Source organism: Leopardus geoffroyi, chromosome A2, assembly GCF_018350155.1.
Source record: "Leopardus geoffroyi isolate Oge1 chromosome A2, O.geoffroyi_Oge1_pat1.0, whole genome shotgun sequence".
Classification (NCBI taxonomy): Eukaryota; Metazoa; Chordata; class Mammalia; order Carnivora; family Felidae; genus Leopardus; species Leopardus geoffroyi.
In genome coordinates, this window is record NC_059331.1 from 156,602,964 (window position 1) to 156,621,427 (window position 18,464).

General features: G+C 39.4%; 1 protein-coding gene, 1 long non-coding RNA gene and 1 pseudogene across 4 annotated transcripts in view; 2 read left to right on the forward strand and 1 right to left on the reverse strand.

Moving 5' to 3' along the window:
- LOC123606985 (serine protease 58-like) overlaps window positions 1-18,464 on the forward strand; it is a 79,003-nt gene that overhangs the window by 13,860 nt on the left and 46,679 nt on the right. For 2 of the 3 annotated variants that reach the window (XR_006716597.1, XM_045495934.1), the window contains exons 3-4: window positions 3,411-3,658; window positions 4,467-4,603. Coding sequence is in view for 2 of the 3 variants with exons in the window: in XM_045495934.1 (XP_045351890.1) it covers window positions 3,411-3,658; window positions 4,467-4,603 (385 nt within the window). In the remaining variant the exon portion in view is untranslated. Of the gene's footprint in view, window positions 1-3,410; window positions 3,659-4,466; window positions 4,604-4,984; window positions 5,280-18,464 lie in introns of those variants that run through there. The other variant, XM_045495933.1, reaches the window with a different exon arrangement.
- On the reverse strand, window positions 4,494-8,000 carry LOC123606987. The gene is made up of 2 exons (XR_006716598.1): window positions 7,902-8,000; window positions 4,494-4,738 (listed from the first exon to the last, which is right to left on the reverse strand). It is a non-coding gene; the product is annotated as an uncharacterized LOC123606987 (long non-coding RNA).
- Window positions 15,478-16,612, forward strand: LOC123606981 (annotated as a pseudogene).

The window sequence follows — 18,464 nt, forward strand, 5'->3', positions numbered from 1 at the left end:
CAGAGAGTGTGATCTATGTGATACTAATTCTCTGAAAAGAATTGGGACTTGCTTTTCAGACCAGTATCAAGTCAATTTTTGCAACCCCCCATGTTATGAAAGAATGTATACTCTCTAATTTTAGGGTAGAAGTCTCTCTATATATCAAACTTCAATTGTGTAGTTTAAGTCTTTGGTATCCTTACTTTTTTTTTTTTTTTTTTGCTTAATAAATCAATAATTGAGAGATTTAAGTTGAAATATTCTTCTGTATTAGTAGATTGATCAAAATAGTCCTATAACTTTATTACTTTTTTAAAAAATATTTTTTAGGGTATTTTATTAAATATATGTAAATTTAGGTACATTTATAATGTAGGTACTTTGTGTACATTCCCAATAAATCAAGGCTATTACTGTATGTCATTACTTTCTCTCATATAGATAATATTGTTTGTCTTAGAGCGTATTTATCAGATATTAACATGCCAATCCTGGTTGGTTGGTTGGTTGGTTAGTATTGTCCTGGTATATCATTTTACATCTTTACTTTTCTGCCTTTCTGTATCTTTTTTATTTAAGCACATCTCTTTATTTACATATAGCAGGATTTCTAAAAATACAGTTTGTAATTTCTGTCTTTTAACTGATGAGTTTATGCCATTTGTATTTATTTTGATTATTATTATACTCAGACTTGCTTCTACCTATTTTGAATTTCTACTCTTTATATTTGTGTGAAAATGCTTTTGCCCTTTTACTTGATTAATATTTCAGATACCTTTTAATTCTTCTTTCATTTTTGTTGTCAAATATACACATGTCCTATTCTTTTAGTCATTGCTTTATAAATTTTAATATGGAAATTTAATGTAACAGAATTCAAAGTTAAACAATATCCGAATGCCTTTCTTATACCTCTTCTTCATTATGGTCCATCCATATCCGTCAGAGGCAACCACTATTCTCTTGTTTTTCCACCATAGTTTAGTTTTACATGTCATAGAGCTGCCTTAAACTGAAATGCACTCACTATAATTTGCCTGAATCATCTATTTATCATAAATTCTTTAAAATATAAACTTCTGCAATTACTTATAAATATATTTTATGATAAGTCACAAAATTTCTTAACAGAAGGAAAAAAGAGAAATAGAGGAAGGATAAAATATTAGAGGGCACTGGTTTTAGTTATTAAATCAACACTATAAACATGAATGACTTTCCTTCAGCAAGAAAGGAGAGTAATCTTAGAAACAGAAAAAGCCAATTTGACACACAAGACACACAAGAGAGTTGCTAAAACTGATTTAAAAAGTTTGTTTATTTATTTTGAGGGACAGAGAGAGAGAGCACATGCATGGGAGGGGCAGAGAGAGAGAGGGAGAGAGAGAGAAACCCAAGCAGGCTCCGCACTGTCAGCGTGGAGCCTGATGTGGGGCTTGAACCCATGAACCGTGAGATCATGCACTGAGCCAAAATCAAGAATTGGATGCCTAACTGACTGAACCACCCAGGTTCAGTTGTAGAAGTTGTATAATTTAAGTTGTATAATTAAAACACCAGTACTCATTAATTCCCAAGGTATGGAAATGGAGGGACGAGGGTCATTAAGTGATCTTTCATTTAAAAGATAAAAGAGAAAGAATCTTATCATGAAGGCTTCTTTCCCTTTTGTTCTAATGTATCTGTCAAATGAACAACCTTGCTCTTGTCAAAAGTTCCTCTGAGGGGCGACTGTACTTTCTTATTGTCCTTGGGGAATTATGCCAACTGGAGAGCTATCACATGAATTTAAACACAAAGGGAGCATGTGTTTGGTACAAAGAACCAAATAGACTAAGATGATCCAATGAGAACTATAACAGTCAGTTACGATACCCTGGCCAAAGACCAGTCATCCCCATCTAAGCACCTAGCAGAATCCTTCACTCCAAGCAGATGAAACTAAGTGTGGTAGTTCTCAGGAACACAACAAAACTAAGGAAAGTCCTTATAATGTATAATATCTTGTAAAAGCGAGCCAAGCAAAATTTGTCTAAAGGATGCTGCTCTGATGAGATCTTTTAAACTTGTCAGTCCTTGGGATTGACTGAAGGATGAATTTATCAGGCCTATTTCCGTCCTCTCTCTTTAGACTTTATCTGATAACTGTCCATAAGGCGACAAAGACAGACTGAGAGACAAATGGTACTGTTGTTAGGAGACAATATAAACTTAGCATTTGGGAGCTCAACAACAACAAAAATTGATGCTCAGTACCAGTGTGGTACCTATCTCACTGTTGTCGCTAGAGAAATCCCTGCGTGACTGATTCAGGGGCCTCACAGGAGTGCCCTATTCTGAATTTCGGGTTAAAAAAAATTTTTTTTAACGTTTATTCATTTATGAGAGACAGAGAGCACAAGCAGGGAAGGGGAAAAGAGAGAGGGAGACACAGAATCCAAAGCAGCCTCCAGGCTCCGAGCTGTCAGCACAGAGCCCAACGTGGGGCTCAAACTCACAAGCTGTGAGGTCATGACCTGAGCCAAAGTCAGACGCTTAACCGACTGAGCCACCCAGGTGCCCCTGAATTTAGGGTTTTGAGCCATGTTAGTGAGAGTGGATCTCAACTGGATCTCAGTGGAAAACCAGGATCTTTGACTACTGTTTTCCCAAAGATCTACCAGAAGACCCTGTTAATCCAGCAGTTTTGATAGACAAGAGTAAAGCATAGTATGTTCAGGTGATCCTCCATACCTTTAAAATATTTAACCTCTCGAAGCTGTTACTCATTTCCTCTTTACAATTTCACATTTCCTGTTTCCCCCAACTCCCAAAGAAGCCTCCCTAACAGAACCTACTACTTTCATAAAAGCCTTGACTATCCATTTGCATGCTTCTTTCCGCTGTTTCTAGGTCTTCAATTGGAGCTTCTCTCGAGAATTATGCTAAGAGTAGAGCCCAAGCCATTGCACTGCTTAACTCCTGGAGGCACCATCCCCATTATAGTCTATGTGAATGGTAACCCATTGACTTGTATAGTGCATCACCTGCATGACCCCATGTGGCACCTACATATAAAAGATCAAATGGACAGGGGCACTGGGTGGCTCAGTCATTTGAGCGTCTGACTTTGGCTCAGGTTGTGATCTCATGGTTTGTGGGTTCGAGCCCTGTGTCAGCCTCTGTGCCGATAGCTCAGAGCCTGGAGCCTGTTTTGGATTCTGTGTCTCCTTCTCTCTCTGCCCCTCCCCTACTCGCGCCCTCTCTCTCTCAAAAATAAACATTAAAAAAATTAAAAAAAAAAGATCAAATGGGCAAACATGAGAGGAAAAGATTAAATGGGTTACTATAGAAGGAAATTGTGTGTGTGTGTGTGTGGGGGGGGCGGTTATTAGCCTTGTGACCTGTGAGTGTCAATCCTTTTTTTTTTCTTTTTCATTTTCCAGAGATCTTTGGGTCATCTTTCATGATAGTTCCGCAAATCTTCGAGACTTTCATGGGGAGATTTTACCTTATGAGAAGATCATTATTCACCCAAACTTCACTGCCACCTCTCCTAAAAATGACCTCATGCTGATAAAGTTGTCTGTACCTTTCACTTTCTTCTCCACCAATATGTTTCAGTTGCCTACTCTCAAGAATGCAGTTAAAGATTGCTTGATTCACACCTGGTTACAGACTAAAGACTTTATTGGTGAGTGACTATCAAAAAGAAGAGATAGTTCTTGGATATATTCACATCTTCAAGATCTCTGAGGAATTAGGGGAAGGAATTGGAACTTAGAGGCCTAGTGTCAGATTTCTAAGCCTATGTGGAAAACTAGAAATGGCACGAGCGGTATTGGCTTTCTACAAGAGAAGAGATGATCTTTTGGGCCTTGAGAATCGATTCCTAGATCAAGGTGTTACATGTGTGTATCCCATTGGCACACCCTGCAGGGACTGGAACTCAGGGATCTATGTTTGAGTATTGGTTCTACCATTCATTGTAGGTTTATGAACACATTCTTTAACTTCTTTGGATCTTAATTTGCAAATTGGTAAAAAATCCTACTTTCCCTTGACCTAACAGGAGTGATATTGTTATCAATTACAATGATAATGACTACCATTTGCTGATCGCTGATTACCTACCAAGCACTAAGCATCCTATAGATATTATACAGTCATCATCACGTATCATGTAGATAAGTTTTCTTGGGATTAATACCTTATAAAAGAGGAAACTAAGACTTTGGGAAATTAATTATCCAAGATCATGAACTTGGTGATGACAGAGCTTGGATTCAGATCTTGTTTGATCTTCTCACCAACCATCCCTTGATGCTGATCATCTTTCAGAGATGATAAACAGAGCAGAAGGATGTGTTTGACCCATGGTGTGTTCCGTCAGTTCTTCTGCAGTCCATTCTTACTGAGAAGAAGGTTTGAAGGAGAAGGAGGTAGGATGCCTTATGAAAAGGCAAACGGGAATGAAAGTCTTCTTTATTTCTTGTGCTTAGGAAATTCACATAGTAAGCTGCAAAGTGTCACGGCTCAATTGAACTTTAATGTAAACTGCAAAAAAATGCTGGGTGAAAAACTCCTTGAAGACATGTTCTGTATGGGACCCACGCTAGGAAGTCAGGATCACTGCCAGGTAAGTCTTCTTACCTCATTTGTGCATAAACTCAGTCTCTGTGTCTCTCCTCCTTCATTGAGGGTCCATCTCGATTTTTCAGTAGGCTAGGAGCTCAGAGAATAAGGGGCTAAAGAATGATCACTCTTCTCCACCCTGTGATAGAGACAAGAGAAATAGATTTTCGAGGAGTGGAAAGCTGTCTTCCAGATAGTTCTTTGAAATATCTGTCTAAGGATGAGTGGGAGGTATAAGGGTAGTTCGTGCATTGGAAAGAAGCTTTCATACTAGATTCTTATATCCTGGACCCCTTTGCATGGCAAATATAGTGGCTTTCATTTTTGTTCAGGTATGAAATCTAAGGTGGTAAGGAAGTTCTCATTCCTGTACTCTATCTGGCAGGTGGTCACAGCTGCACCAGCCATATGTGGCGGTGAATTACAAGGGATTTTGTCTTGGGAAACCGGATGTATTCTAACAGGATACATTGTTGTCTTCACTGACCTACACAGCTACGTGCCATGGATCAAGAACATTATTTCTACAAAATAAGCTGATGTAGAGCTCCACTGATACCCTTACCTCCCAGCTGATCCACGGCAACCACATTATGTATCACAGTCCCAGTCTTTCCTATGATCTAGGCTTGATTGGAGTTTCAAAAGAGATCATTGATGATTCCTGGGTGTTGGCATGACTCTAGTCTTTCTTTTTATTTTATTTTTTTTAACATTTATTCATTTTTGAGAGACAGAGCATGAATGGGGGAATGGCACAGAGAGAGCGAGACACAATCTGAAGCAGGCTGCAAGCTCCGAGCTGTCAGCACAGAACCCAGCCTGGGGGTCCAACTCATGGAGCACGAGATCATGACCTGAGCTGAAGTCAGATGCTTAACCGACTGAGCCACCCAGGCACTCCTAGTATCTCTTTTTAAATGTTATTTATTTTTGAGAGAGAGCGCATGTGTGAGAGAGAGCAGGGGAGGGACAGAGAGAGGGAGACAGAGAATCCAAAGCAGGCTCTGTGCTGTCCAGCGCAAAGCCCTATGTGGGTCTCCAACCCACAAATTGTGAGATTATGACCTGAACTGAAGTCAGACACTCAACCGACTGAGCCACCCAGGCACCCTGACTCTAGTCTCTTTAATATTCCTAACACTGAAAACATGGATGCTGGCCTCAAGAAGTGGAGTTCACCCAGGAAGCTTTTGGGATTCTACCAATTCAGATATTTCTGTTAAAATACTCCCTGCCATATCTTAAGAACACACACACAAAAAAAAAAACGAGTGGAAATGAGGGATAATAACTACCAAGAGTTTATTTGGGTGAAGTGTAAACCACATAGCTGAGCAGTAATTTGCCAAAAGTTGGTCAGATGATTAGCAATTTTTCTAATGACCAAGCGTCTCCTCGGTATGTGTATGCATGTATGTGTGTGCATGTTTGTGTGTACAGGTGGTGCAGTTAGTTGCCATTAGTTACTTAAAAGATCTATAGAAATCAAGTTTGTCTAGGTTTACTGAGGCCACCCAAAGGTCTTTGTAATATTTGGAATAAGGATTTCTGTATTTTGAACTATAGCTGTAATGCATATTCATAAATGATAGATGAGGTTTTTTTCCAGGACATTTTCCTTCCAGTTTACTGCTTTTTATTTAAAATCACACATACTTTCTTAAAGGGGTACAAAGTGGTGGAATTCATGAGGATTTTGCCTTGGAGTTTTCATACATGCCCTTGAATACAACCTTCTATATGACATGTGAATTCATGAGCACACACTTCCATCCACAAGCACACTCAAAAAACACTTGTCATTCCAAAAATGTGTTCTCTACATATTATTTTTCTTTAGTTCATGATAGATTAAACTGATTTTAAACTAAAGCCTATCTATTTTCATATAAAATATTGACTCTTCAAGAAATTTGTGCCTGAAATGTGAAATGCATTTTTGTTTTTCCCATGCTGTGAAATGTTAGGATTTCCTAAAATTAAAATTGCCACCCAGTTGATTAAATCACATACTTTTCCAAAGATTCAGAAAACTAAAACAGTTTTCTTTTTAAGACTCTTATGGGGATCAGAGATAATGTGGGAAACGTTTTGTATGCAGAGGAATAGTATAGGGATTGGCAGCGGTTAGTAGTTTTGACAGTTTCCACCTGTTTCACCCTTTTGCCTATTTAATTCCTACTACTCCAAGTTGCTAACAATCCTTTTCGCCTTTATCATATGCCAGGCTGTCTATTGTCATCAGCCGGCTGAACTTGTTGCAACTGAACTTTTTACTGAGATGATCTTCCTAACAACCTACCCTGATTCCTGTCCTTTGTTTTTTTTTCTCGCCTCTTACCTAGAGCTGTTACTGTCTCCATTCCACTGCAGTTGTTCTAGGCTGAATCAGATGTTTTAATTATAAACCTTTCCTTATTGATTAGGTCATATTCTTCCATTATTGGGCATTTTTACTTCTTTATATTTTCTGGACTTGAGTTTTCCTTGTATGAGTTTTCCTTCTCTCCATCTCATCTCACTCCTCAATTTGAAAAGGAAAAGGTAAGTCTGTCTCTTCAGCTGTCTGTCTATCTATCTATCTATCTATCTATCTACCGATCTATCCATCTAATCAACATCTCATCATCATCTGTTTGTCTAACCGAGACTGGGCTGTTTGTCACATGACTAATTTTTGGAGTGTGCAAATACGTTTCTAATTATCCTGTCAATTTCACCTAAACTCCAATTCTGCATATGACTGGTTCCAAAGACTATTTTAAGTTAGTTTACCAAGAATTTCACGTGTCACATCCACCTTCCCCTCCTGACATTCCCACCAACCACTGCTCATTTCCTTTCTGGTTCCTTATTCTCTCGTACATGGGCTGGAGCTAATGCTCCATGACCTTCTCTGTAGCTTAAGTACATTGCAGTAAAATGGATCCCTGATACCAACCAACAGATTTCAGTATAGTAAATGGAGAATAGGGACAGGAATGCTTGCCCTGTTTGATCAAGTGGATGGCTCTTCTCTGCACTCTGGTTTCCCATCTTATCTCCAACTTGTAATTCAATCATGTCTGACCTTCAGCTCAGGAGGAGAGGGATCACCTCTTGGGTACATAATTTTATTTATATATTACTTCAAAGATCCTTTCTGAATTCATGTGTATATGTTACATATTTGGCTTCTATTTACCCCTCACTTATTTATTCATCTTAGACCCATTCCAGCTTCCTGGGGAGTTCATTCAGAAATCTGTTTCTGAGTCTTCATTTCTGTTGTTTCCCTGGGTAAACTATTGTAACCTCACCATACTTGCCGACCACTTAATGCTTCTGGCATCACAGTTTTTCTTCCTCAGTCCATGTCCTTCTTTGGAGGAGATTGATATCCAGTTTCAGTAGACTGTGGTTCAGTTCTTAGCCTAGAATTGACAAACTATAAATTTGGGAAATCAATGAGCTTTGATTTTTAGATTGGCTTTATGTATAAAACAAAAAGAGTTAGACTGGATGATCTCAGTAACGGACACTGTAACTGCCCTCCCACAGTCCTCTCCACCCCTCCTCTGTTAGGTCACAGTCATCCCCTAGGGTGCAGTCTGACCTAAACTTATCAGTGAGCTCCCTGTGTCTGGCTCAGGGATGGATATATGATGCAATTTGGCTTATGAAACATCAGTGTCTTAATGTTCAGTGTTGAGATAACATTGTAATGAGCTCTGTTGAGACCTTGTGTGGGCAGTGTGGCAGGTGAATGAGACATCAGAATTGCTGCTGTCGGGGAAGCTGCCTAAGGATCACATGCATTCACAGAGGAGGTTGAAACAAGAGAATGGCCCAGAAATGTAGCTGTAGCTGAAGTCCTGATTAAACCATTCCAGAATTTAAGTCTTTTCTCTGGATAGTTTTAGTAATATAATCTACTACTAAATTCCTTTCAGTGTTTAGGACAATTTGAGTTGGGCTTTCTGTTGCTATAATTAAAAACATCTCCAGGGATACAATTTCCAAGTCCCTTCTGTCTCTGCTATCAATCTAGACTAATGTGTGCTAAATGCCCGATGTATCCATTCTTATTAATTTTCAGAAATACCTGTGGGCTCATTTTTATTAGACACAAACATTCTGCATCTTCTCAAATTTTTAGTTTTATTCATTATAGTCAGAAAATACACTTTGAATGATTTCAGTCTTTGTAACCTTATTGAGACTTGTGGCCTAACGTGACCTATCTTGGATAATGTTCTGTGTGCACTTGAGAAGAATGTGTATTCTCTGCTTTTGTTGGGTGGAGTGAACTCTGTTTGTTAGGCCTAGTTAGTTTATTTTATTGTTCAAGTATTCTATTTCCTTACTAATCTTCTGTTTACATGTTTTACTGAAAGTGACATAATGAAGTTCTTCCTTCAATTTTGTTAATATTTGCTTCATATAATGTGGGTCTTTGTTGTTTGGAACATATATAATCATTTTTTTTTTTTTGCTAAATTGAATTTTTTATTAATGTATAATGTCTTTTGTCTCTTGCAACAGTTTTTGACTCAGAGTCTATTTTGTCTGATATTAGTATAGTTACTTTAGCTCTCTTTTGGTTAGTATTTATATGGAGTATCTTCTTCCATCTGTTCAACCTATTTGTGTCTTTGGATCTAAAGTGAATTTCATGTAGCTTATGAAAGAAATTGAAGGATACACAAAGAAATGGAAAAATATTCCATGCTTAAAGATTGGAATAACAAATATTGTTAAAATTTCAATATTATCCAAAGCAATCAACACATTCAGTGCAATCCCTACCAAAGTAGCACCAGCATTCTTCACAGAGCTAGAACAAACAATCCTAAAATTTGTATGGAACCACAAAAGACCCCAAATGGCCAAAATAATGTTGGAAAAGAAAACTAAAGCTGGAAGCATCCAAATATCAGACTTTTAACATGTATTACAAAGCTGTAATCATCAAGACAGATGGTATTGGCATAAAAACAGACACATAGATCAATGGAACAGAATAGAGAACCCAGAAATGGACCCACAAATACATGGTCAACTAATCTTCAACAAAACAGGAAAGAGTATCCAGTGGAAAAAAGACAGTCTCTTTAGCAAATGGTGCTGGGAGCACTGGACAACAACATGCAGAATGAAACTAGACGACTGTCTTACACCATACACAAAAATAAATCCAAAATGGGTGAAAGACCTAAACGTGAGACAGGAAACCATCAAAATCCTAGAGAAGAAAACGGGCAGCAACCTCTTTGACCTAGGCTGCAGCAACTTCTCACTTGACATGTTTCCAGAGGCAAGGGAAACAAAGCAAAAGTGATCTATTGGGACCTCATTGAGATAAAAAGCTTCTAGGGGTGTCTTGGTGGCTCAGTTAAGCATGCCACTTCAGCTCAGGTCATGATCTCATGGTTTGTGAGTTTGAGCCCTGCATCCGGCTCTGTGCTGACAGCTAAGAGCGTGGAGCCTGCTTCAGATTCTCTCTCTCTCTCTTTCTCTCTCTCTCTCTCTGCCCCTCCCCCACTCACGCTCTGTCTGTCTCTCTTAAAAATGAATAAACATTAAAAAATTAAAAGATAAAAAGCTTCTGCACAGCAAAGGAAACAATCAATAAAACTAAAGGCAAACAACAGAATGGGAGAAGATATTTGCAAATGACATATCGCATAAAGGGTTAGTATCTAAAATCTATAAAGAACTTATCTAACTCAACACCCAAAAAACAAATAATCCAGTGAAGAAATGGACAGAAGACATGAATAGACACTTTTCCAAAGAAGACATCCAGATTACTAACAGACACATGAAAAGATGCTCAACACCACTCATCATCAGGGAAATATAAATCAAAGCCACAATGAGATACCACCTCACACCTGTCAGAATGGTTAAAATTAACAACTCAGAAAATAGCAGATGTTGGTGAGGATGTGGAGAAAGGGGATCCCTATTGCACTGTTCATGGGAATGCAAACTGGTGTTGCCACTCTGGGAAACAATGTGGAGGTTCCTCAAAAAATTAAAAATAGAACTACTGTATGACAGCAATTGCACTACAAGGAATTTATCCAAAGGACAAACATGCTGATTTGAAGGGGCACATGCACCCCAATGTTTATAGCAGCACTATCAACAACAACTATTGGAAAGAGCCCAAATGTCCATCAACTGATGAATGGATTAAGAAGATGTACACACACACACACACACACACACACACACTGGAATACTACTTGGCAATTAAAAAGAATGAAATCTTGCCATTTGCAACAACATGGATGCTATTGGAGGGTATTATGCTAAACAAAATAAGTCATAGAAAGAAAGATACCACATGATCTCATTCATATGTAGAAGTTGAGAAACTTAACAGATGAACATAGGGGAAGGGAAGAAAAAACAAGATAAAAACAAAGAGGGAGGCAAATCATAAGAGATTCTTAAACACAGAGGGTTGATGAGAGGGGTGAATGGGGAGATCGGTTAAATGGGTTATAGTCATCATAGAGGGCACTTTTTGGGATCAGCACTGGTTGTCATATGTAAGAGATGAATCACTGGGTTCTACTCTGAAGCCAAGACTACACTGTATGTTAATTAACTTGAGAATAAAAAAAAATAAGTAAAGGGAGTTTCATGTAGACAGCGTACACACAGGCTCATTTAAAAAAATTCCTGCTAGTCTCTGTATTTGGATTGAAGAATTTAATCCATTTTACGTTGAAAGTAGTTGCTGATAAGGAAGGACTTCTGTAATTTTGCTGTTTGTTTTGTGCAAGTCTTAGACTTTTCTGTCTTTCATTTTCTTCATTCCTTTATTTCCTTCATTACTGTCTTGTTTTGTTGTGTTGATTTTTCTTGCAGTAAACTGATTCCCTTATATTTTCCTTCTGTGTATATATTTTTAGCTATTTTCTTTCTGTGATTATATTTAACATCCTAAATTTATAACATGTAGTTTGAATTGATACCAACTTTACTTTAGTAGCATACAAAAACTCTGTTCTATATAGCACTATTCCCCTTTGTATGTTGTCAAAAGTTACATAATTATACATTATTTGCCCAATAAAATGGATTTATAATATTTTATGCATTTGTATTTTAAATTATGTATAAAATGAAATGTGGAGTTACAAAAACCAAAAATACAATAAAGCTGGCTTTAATATTAGCCCATTAGTTATCTTTAGTGGAGATCTTTATATTTTTATTTTCAAGTTACTGTCTGTTGTTCTTTGATTTCAAACTGAAGTATTTCCTTTAGCATTTCATTTAGGACAAGTCTACTGGCAACAGACTCTCTCAGCTTTTATTTATCCAGAATTATCTTCATTTCTCACTCATTTTTGAAGGACAGTTTTGCTGGATTCAGAATTTTTTGGTTGACATTTTTTTCTTTCAGCACTTTAAATATGCCACCCCACTGCCCTCTGTCCTATATAATTTTTTATGAAAATTTGGCTGTTAATCTTCTGAGAATTCCTTGTATGTGAAAAGGTGCTTCTCTCTTGCTGCTTTCAGATTGTCCCTTGTCTTTGTCTTTTTACTGATTATAATGTGCCTTGATGTGGATCTGAGTTTATCCTACATAAAGCAAAAGATTAGGGTCTTCTCAGGTCTTTTCTGAGCATGCATCTTTCCCTGTACATGGGTGTGGTTTTTAAGTTCCCCGGTGTATGTAGCTGCTTTTAAATTCCTTAATTTCCCAAAGACACTTACCCCAACTTTCCCTTTGAGTCTTTAGATGGTCTATTGTATGTCTCAACAGTAACTTTTCTTGCCCCACATCTGCTCTGCTTCCTCAGGGACTGAGGTCCCACAATGAGAATGCAGATTGCCATTTTCAAGACTTCTGCCAGGCTAGAAAGAGTGTGGGCAAAGGTAAATGAAAATACCACAAAGCTTTCCTAGCATTTTTCAATTTTCTTTTTCTTGAACCAGTGTTTCCATGGTTGCTATAAATCTTTTAATGTTTTCCAGAGTTCTGACACAGTTTTGACAGTTTCTGCTTGTTTTCTATGGTTTCTGTGGAGGGACAATAGCTTAGAGCTGCCTGTCCACCATTTTGCTCACATTATTACTCATCTCTGGCATGCGAGTTTTTGCTTTATGTCTTGAATTGTTTGTGGTGTCTTCTACTTGGGGGTGTCAAGGCTCTGTAGGGCAAATGTAATCAGGCAGATGCACAGAAGAGAGCAGGGTCTGGTTTGAACTGATTTGTGGTAACCAGGACTTGGAGCCTGGGAGGAGGGCAGCCTGCAGGCTGAGAAACTTCCAACAAGGGAGATTTCAAGTTTGGCCACTAAAAAAACTTTCAAGAGTTCTAAAATTTGATTAACCTCAGGGGATAAGGGCTGAAAGTTTCTCTGGGTTTCCCTTGACTGCATCAGATTTGGTTCCTCAGTGCATAACCCTTCTTGGGGACAATGAAGAGTAGGAAAGAAGGAGAGAGAAAGTCAGAGGGAGATAGTTGGCTTCCATAGCACTATTATTACTGGACTTTTCCCTAAGTTCTTGTGTGAAGACAGTTTTCTCTTGCACTGAGAATGAGAACAGCAGCAGCTTTCTTTGGGCCACACAGCACTAGTCAGGCAGGAGGAAGCCTGGGCTGATCCCTGGAGAGCTGTAGAACATTCCAGTTCAGTCTCTTTCTCTGGAGGTGAGTGTCTGCCAGGGTTCCCCTCTGTAAAGGAGAGAGCAAGAGAGGATCAGCATGGGAAGTTCTGGGCCTAGATGCTCTCTAGAACAAGGACATTTACAGCAGAATGGATGACCTCATCTTCAAATCTGCCATGCACAGCAGAGAGCAGATTTGACCTGACTCAGTGCTGGGCATAGGCATAGACCCTTGCTCTTGTCAGGACACTCTTCTATCCTTTGATTGTATCTGGTCCTGGCTAAACAAAAATTATGGAAGGAGACTTCTGCTAATAAGTCTGTTCTTGATCCTTGTCACCCAACTGTCATTTCCAAAGGGATCTCCAGAGAGAGGGCTGCATATTGACAGGGCAGCATTTCAGCAAAGACCAAAGGGAGAGGAAGCAGAGTTTGCTTCAACAATTGGTCATAGCTGGGGGTGCCTGGGTGACTCAGTTGGTTGAACTTCTGACTCTTGATTTTGGCTCAGGTCATGATCTCAGGCTGGGATCAAGTCCTGTGTCAGGCTCTGTGCTGAGCATTGAGCCTGCTTAGGATTCTCTTTCTCTCTTCCTCCGCCCCTCTCCCCTGCTCACTTGCTCTTTCTCTAAAATAAAAAAAAAAAAAAAAATCAAAAGATTGGCCATAGCCAGGACTAAATAAGCTTTGTTCATAGATTTCATTCTTAATTGATTCATTGATTTATTCATTTAAAAATAATTGAATGTCAGAAACAGTAAACAAGCATGACAAAGTTTTTACTTTTTATGGTGCTTACCTTATAATAGGAGACAGATAGTAAACAAAAAGTAAAAACACAATTTTAGATGAGGAGAACAAAGGAGATAAATAGATTCTGGTGAGCTGATAGAGAGTAAAGGGTAGAATGTGTTTTTTGTTTTTTGTTTTGTTTTGGTTTTTTGTGTGTGTGTGTGTGTGTTTTTTTAGGAAGGATCATGAGGAAAGGCTCCCTGAGCTTGGGCACTTGAGCAAATACCTGAAGGAAATGAGGGATGTATGTCAGAAATTGTAAGGGGCTCAGGACCTTGGGTCTGTTTTATTTTATTGACAGCTGAATTTTTTCATTTGATTTTGGAGGAAAAACCTATTTGTTATCTCTGAGAAGACTCTCCTTACTTTCTGTTGGATTGAGACCATGGCTACTTATGTGTAGGGCTTGGGCTGAGCCCAGAGTTCACATTTGGTGGCTTTGGCTCCCTGCTGGATCCAGGGTTTTGAGCTCTCACGAAGGCATGGGGTGTTGAAATTGGACCTTTAGCCTCTTGTCTGCCAGTTCCAACATGAGGTGATATGGGACAGCTGGAGGTTGAGGATGGCAGTTCCTCCCATGCCCTCCTCTGGACCTTCCCCTATCAGTCTGGTGGATTGTTGGTATGAGGGTTGGGAGAGAGAGGCCTCTGACTGATTAAGCCTGGGTGCTGTTTAGCCTGTCACCTATGAAAAGACGCATTTACTGGGGAGAAAAGCAAGGCAGGATTCCCCTTTCAAGAATAGAGGGCATAAAGTGAGAATTCACTCCAGCAGCTAGCTGACCTGTAGTCGGAGAAATACTCAGGCCTTGCCCTCAAGATCTTACAGAAAATCCTCAAAGAGTTGTCCATACCCATGCCTAACAGTGACACCTATGGTGATACAAGTAAAAGGAAAAACTTTCAAATGGATCTAGGGAAAATGGACCTTATGTCTTGGAGAAGCAAAGTAAACATGTACCTGTTCTGGGTAGGAGTGGGCAGAAAGACTTTTCTATAGTCTGGAGCAGGACTCACAGGACAGAATATATTTGGTGGATCGCATAGTTTAGGACATTCATGATGGAAGTGAGTTAGTGGTAAAAAGGAACACACTGGTCAGGGAGGCAGACTCGGTGGCTATTCACAGCACGATGGAAGGCAGGAAGACCTGTGGAATGAGAGATGCAGGTGGTGCACCCTGGGCAGGAGCTGGCTGTCTTGCCTATGGTATGCCATTGGTGACTGGGCTCGTCTTCCTGGCTAGATTTAATTTTCTTCATATATCATGATGGTCTTTAAAAAGATCAATACTGATCATGTAGGGGGAACAGTAGGACATGAACCCTTCCTAGACATGTTGTGGAGTCTGTGAACAGGAGAGGAATATTTTCTTTACCTGAAACTGTTTTTATTTTGGGATCAGAAGCAGTGTGATCTCTTTTTTACTCTCTAGATTTCACAAGGAACAACCTCTCAGGACTAAATGTTGGAGAGTCACTCTAGTGCCACTGACTTCTATCTCATAGGCTTCCCTGGCTCCCCAGAATTACTCCATATTCTATTTGCTACCTTCTTCTTCTTCTGTTTGGTGACTCATGGGGAACATGTTCATCATTGTGATTGTCTGTGTTGATAAATGTTTGCAGTCCCCCATGTATTTCTTCCTTGGCCACCTCTCTGTCCTAGAAATCTTGCTCATATCTACTGCTGTTCCCTTGGTGCTCTGCAGGTTGCTGCTTCCTGGGATGCAGACAATACCTTTGACAACATGTGGTGCACAATTATATTTGTACCTTTCTTTGGGCACGTCAGAATTCATATTAATGGGAGTGATGGCTGTAGACCGTTATGTGGCTGTCTGTAACCCTTTGAGGTACAACATCATTATGGACAGCCACACCTGCATCTGGGTGGTTATTGTGTCATGGGTGTTTCGGTTTCTATTTCAAATCTGGCCAGTCTATGCCATGTTTCAGCTTACCTTCTGCAAATCAAATGTGATAGACCATTTTTTTATGTGACCAAGGGCAATTGTTTGAACTATCCTGTGATGACAGCCATTTCACTCAGTTTATTCTTTTTTAAATGGCTGTTTTAATTATCATTGGTGCTTTGATCCTACAGTCATCTCCTACACCTACATCATCTCTACCATCTTCAAGATCCCCTCAGCCTCAGGCCGGAGCAAAGCCTTCCCTATGTGTGCCTCTCACTTCACATTTGTTGTGATCGGCTGTGGCACCTGCTTGTTCCTCTATGTGAAACCCAAGCAAATGCAGGCAGCTTGAGTACAACAGGGTAGCGTCACTGATGGTTTTAGCGGTGACCCCTTTCCTGAACCCATTCATCTTCACCCTCCGGAATGAGAAATTCATAGAAGCCTTTCGAGATGTCATGAAACGCTGCTCACTGCTATCAACTCCTCAAGGATTAGCTGTGTCCTAAAGACAATCATGAACTCATTATTGTGGACATGAATAATCTCAAAGCACTAATTCAGTCTGAAATGATCATTTTCAACACCACGTGGTTTGTGATCTACAAGGGCATTTTAAGACACAGCTAGCACTCCAATTTATAATCAGATGATTCCTACATTGGAGATCACATTATTTTTTTACCTGGACATATATGTTTATATACTCTTCTGTAGTTATAATACAACTTACAATATAGATTTAACAGGTGTAAATGTACAAAATATGTGTGTTTTTTTTAAAGAACACTCAGCTTTTTGAATGGGAAAATCCAGGAAAATTATAATTCTCTCCATGGCCGCTGACACACATGTTTGATTCTAGGTGCTGGAGTCATCTTCCCATATGTTTTCCTCTGCTTTCATGATTTCCTCACTGCCTAAAGCACCTTCTGTTTCTTTTTTTTTTTTTCCAATATATGAAATTTATTGTCAAATTGGTTTCCATACAACACCCAGTGCTCATCCCAAAAGGAAGCACCTTCCGTTTCTTATGTGAGTGGCTTCAAATCCAGCGTAAGGTCCTACCCTTTCTTGAGATTCCCTCCCCAACGTCCAACAGGGATGTACATACCTCTCTGTAAATCTTCTCAACTGGCAGTTGTGAGAGTGAACTCACTCCACAGTCCTGACTCCTCCCCAACCTCAGGGCCAGATGATTCAGATACATCTCTAATTGTTGTACTTTCTCATAGTGAGGAGGTTGGGCAATGCCTTAGAAGGAGGCATTTTCTCATCTGGCATGAGTCTCATGATCACACCAGTCCCAAATGTGGGAGGGCAACTGGCTAGTTTTGGGAATTGAAGTGACAAGGGTGAACTGATCTTGCTGTGCCCCTGGGCTGAAGCAGGTGTGCATGGAGGGCAGAAAAAGGGCAGCTGGTCACTTTTCCCCATAGTCCTCACATTGGTCAATCCTGACACAGGGCATTCCATCTCCCTTCTCTCTCAGCTACATTTCTGGGTTCCCTTCCTTCTCCCGCCTCACAAGGACCAGGTTTACCAAGCTGTCTTCCGGCTCTACAGTGAGCTTTCTCATCCACTTTGCAGTTCCAATATTGTGCCATCCCGGCCCCTTTCCTGTCACACCAGTATTTCAACTAATATTTCTGTATCATATGACACTGGTTTACTGATTTTTTTTATGTATCACTATTTGTAAATACACAAATAGAATATTAGTCATCCAAATGTATTATCCAAAGGAGGCTACTTAAAGAATTTACGTAACTTCCAGACTATCAGATATTTTACAGCTGTAAGAACAATGAGGAAGTTTTCTGTGCCATTAAGAGAAAGATCTCCACGATACACTGTTGAGTAAGAAAAGCAAAGAGCAGAGCATTTTGTTTAGTTTCTTAACTTTTTGTAAGACAAAAGTAGAATATACTTTATATTATTATTTGCATGGAGAGAAGTTTGGGAAGGGAGCACAGGAGGCTGGTGGTTGGGGAGGTGGCAGTGAGAGGGGGACTGAGGAGGAGTGCTGGGAGTGAGGTCTTTACATGGTTCTGAACTCCACATCATTCTATGCCTTACTAAGTCAAAAATAAAAGTAATCATCCTGCCTCTAATTGCCAAAAACGTTTGCTTGTTTCTACAAATACATCACTGTAGCAGAGAAGACATTTTGGCAGAAGAATCTTTGGTAAGTCTGGACGCTCCATAAGGTTTCCGTAGGGCTGAGTAGAGCAAATGGGAGAAGAGTTGGGATGGAACAGAACAACAGAGCTTCACATTTTTCTTGTCCTGAGTCCTTGGCTACTTTTGTAGGGATATGGAGATCATCTTTAAATATCATGGATATACACCTCTTGTTATCTGATGGTTATGTTGGAAGTACCTTTTGTGAATCGGGGTTTTGTCATTTCACTTTTTTATTGAAATATTCTGTCATGCAGAAGTGTTAACTTTGTTGTTGTCAAACGTAATTTTTATCTGTGATGTGTATGTGTGTATATTGCTTTAAAAGTGCTTTTCCATTCAAAGGACGT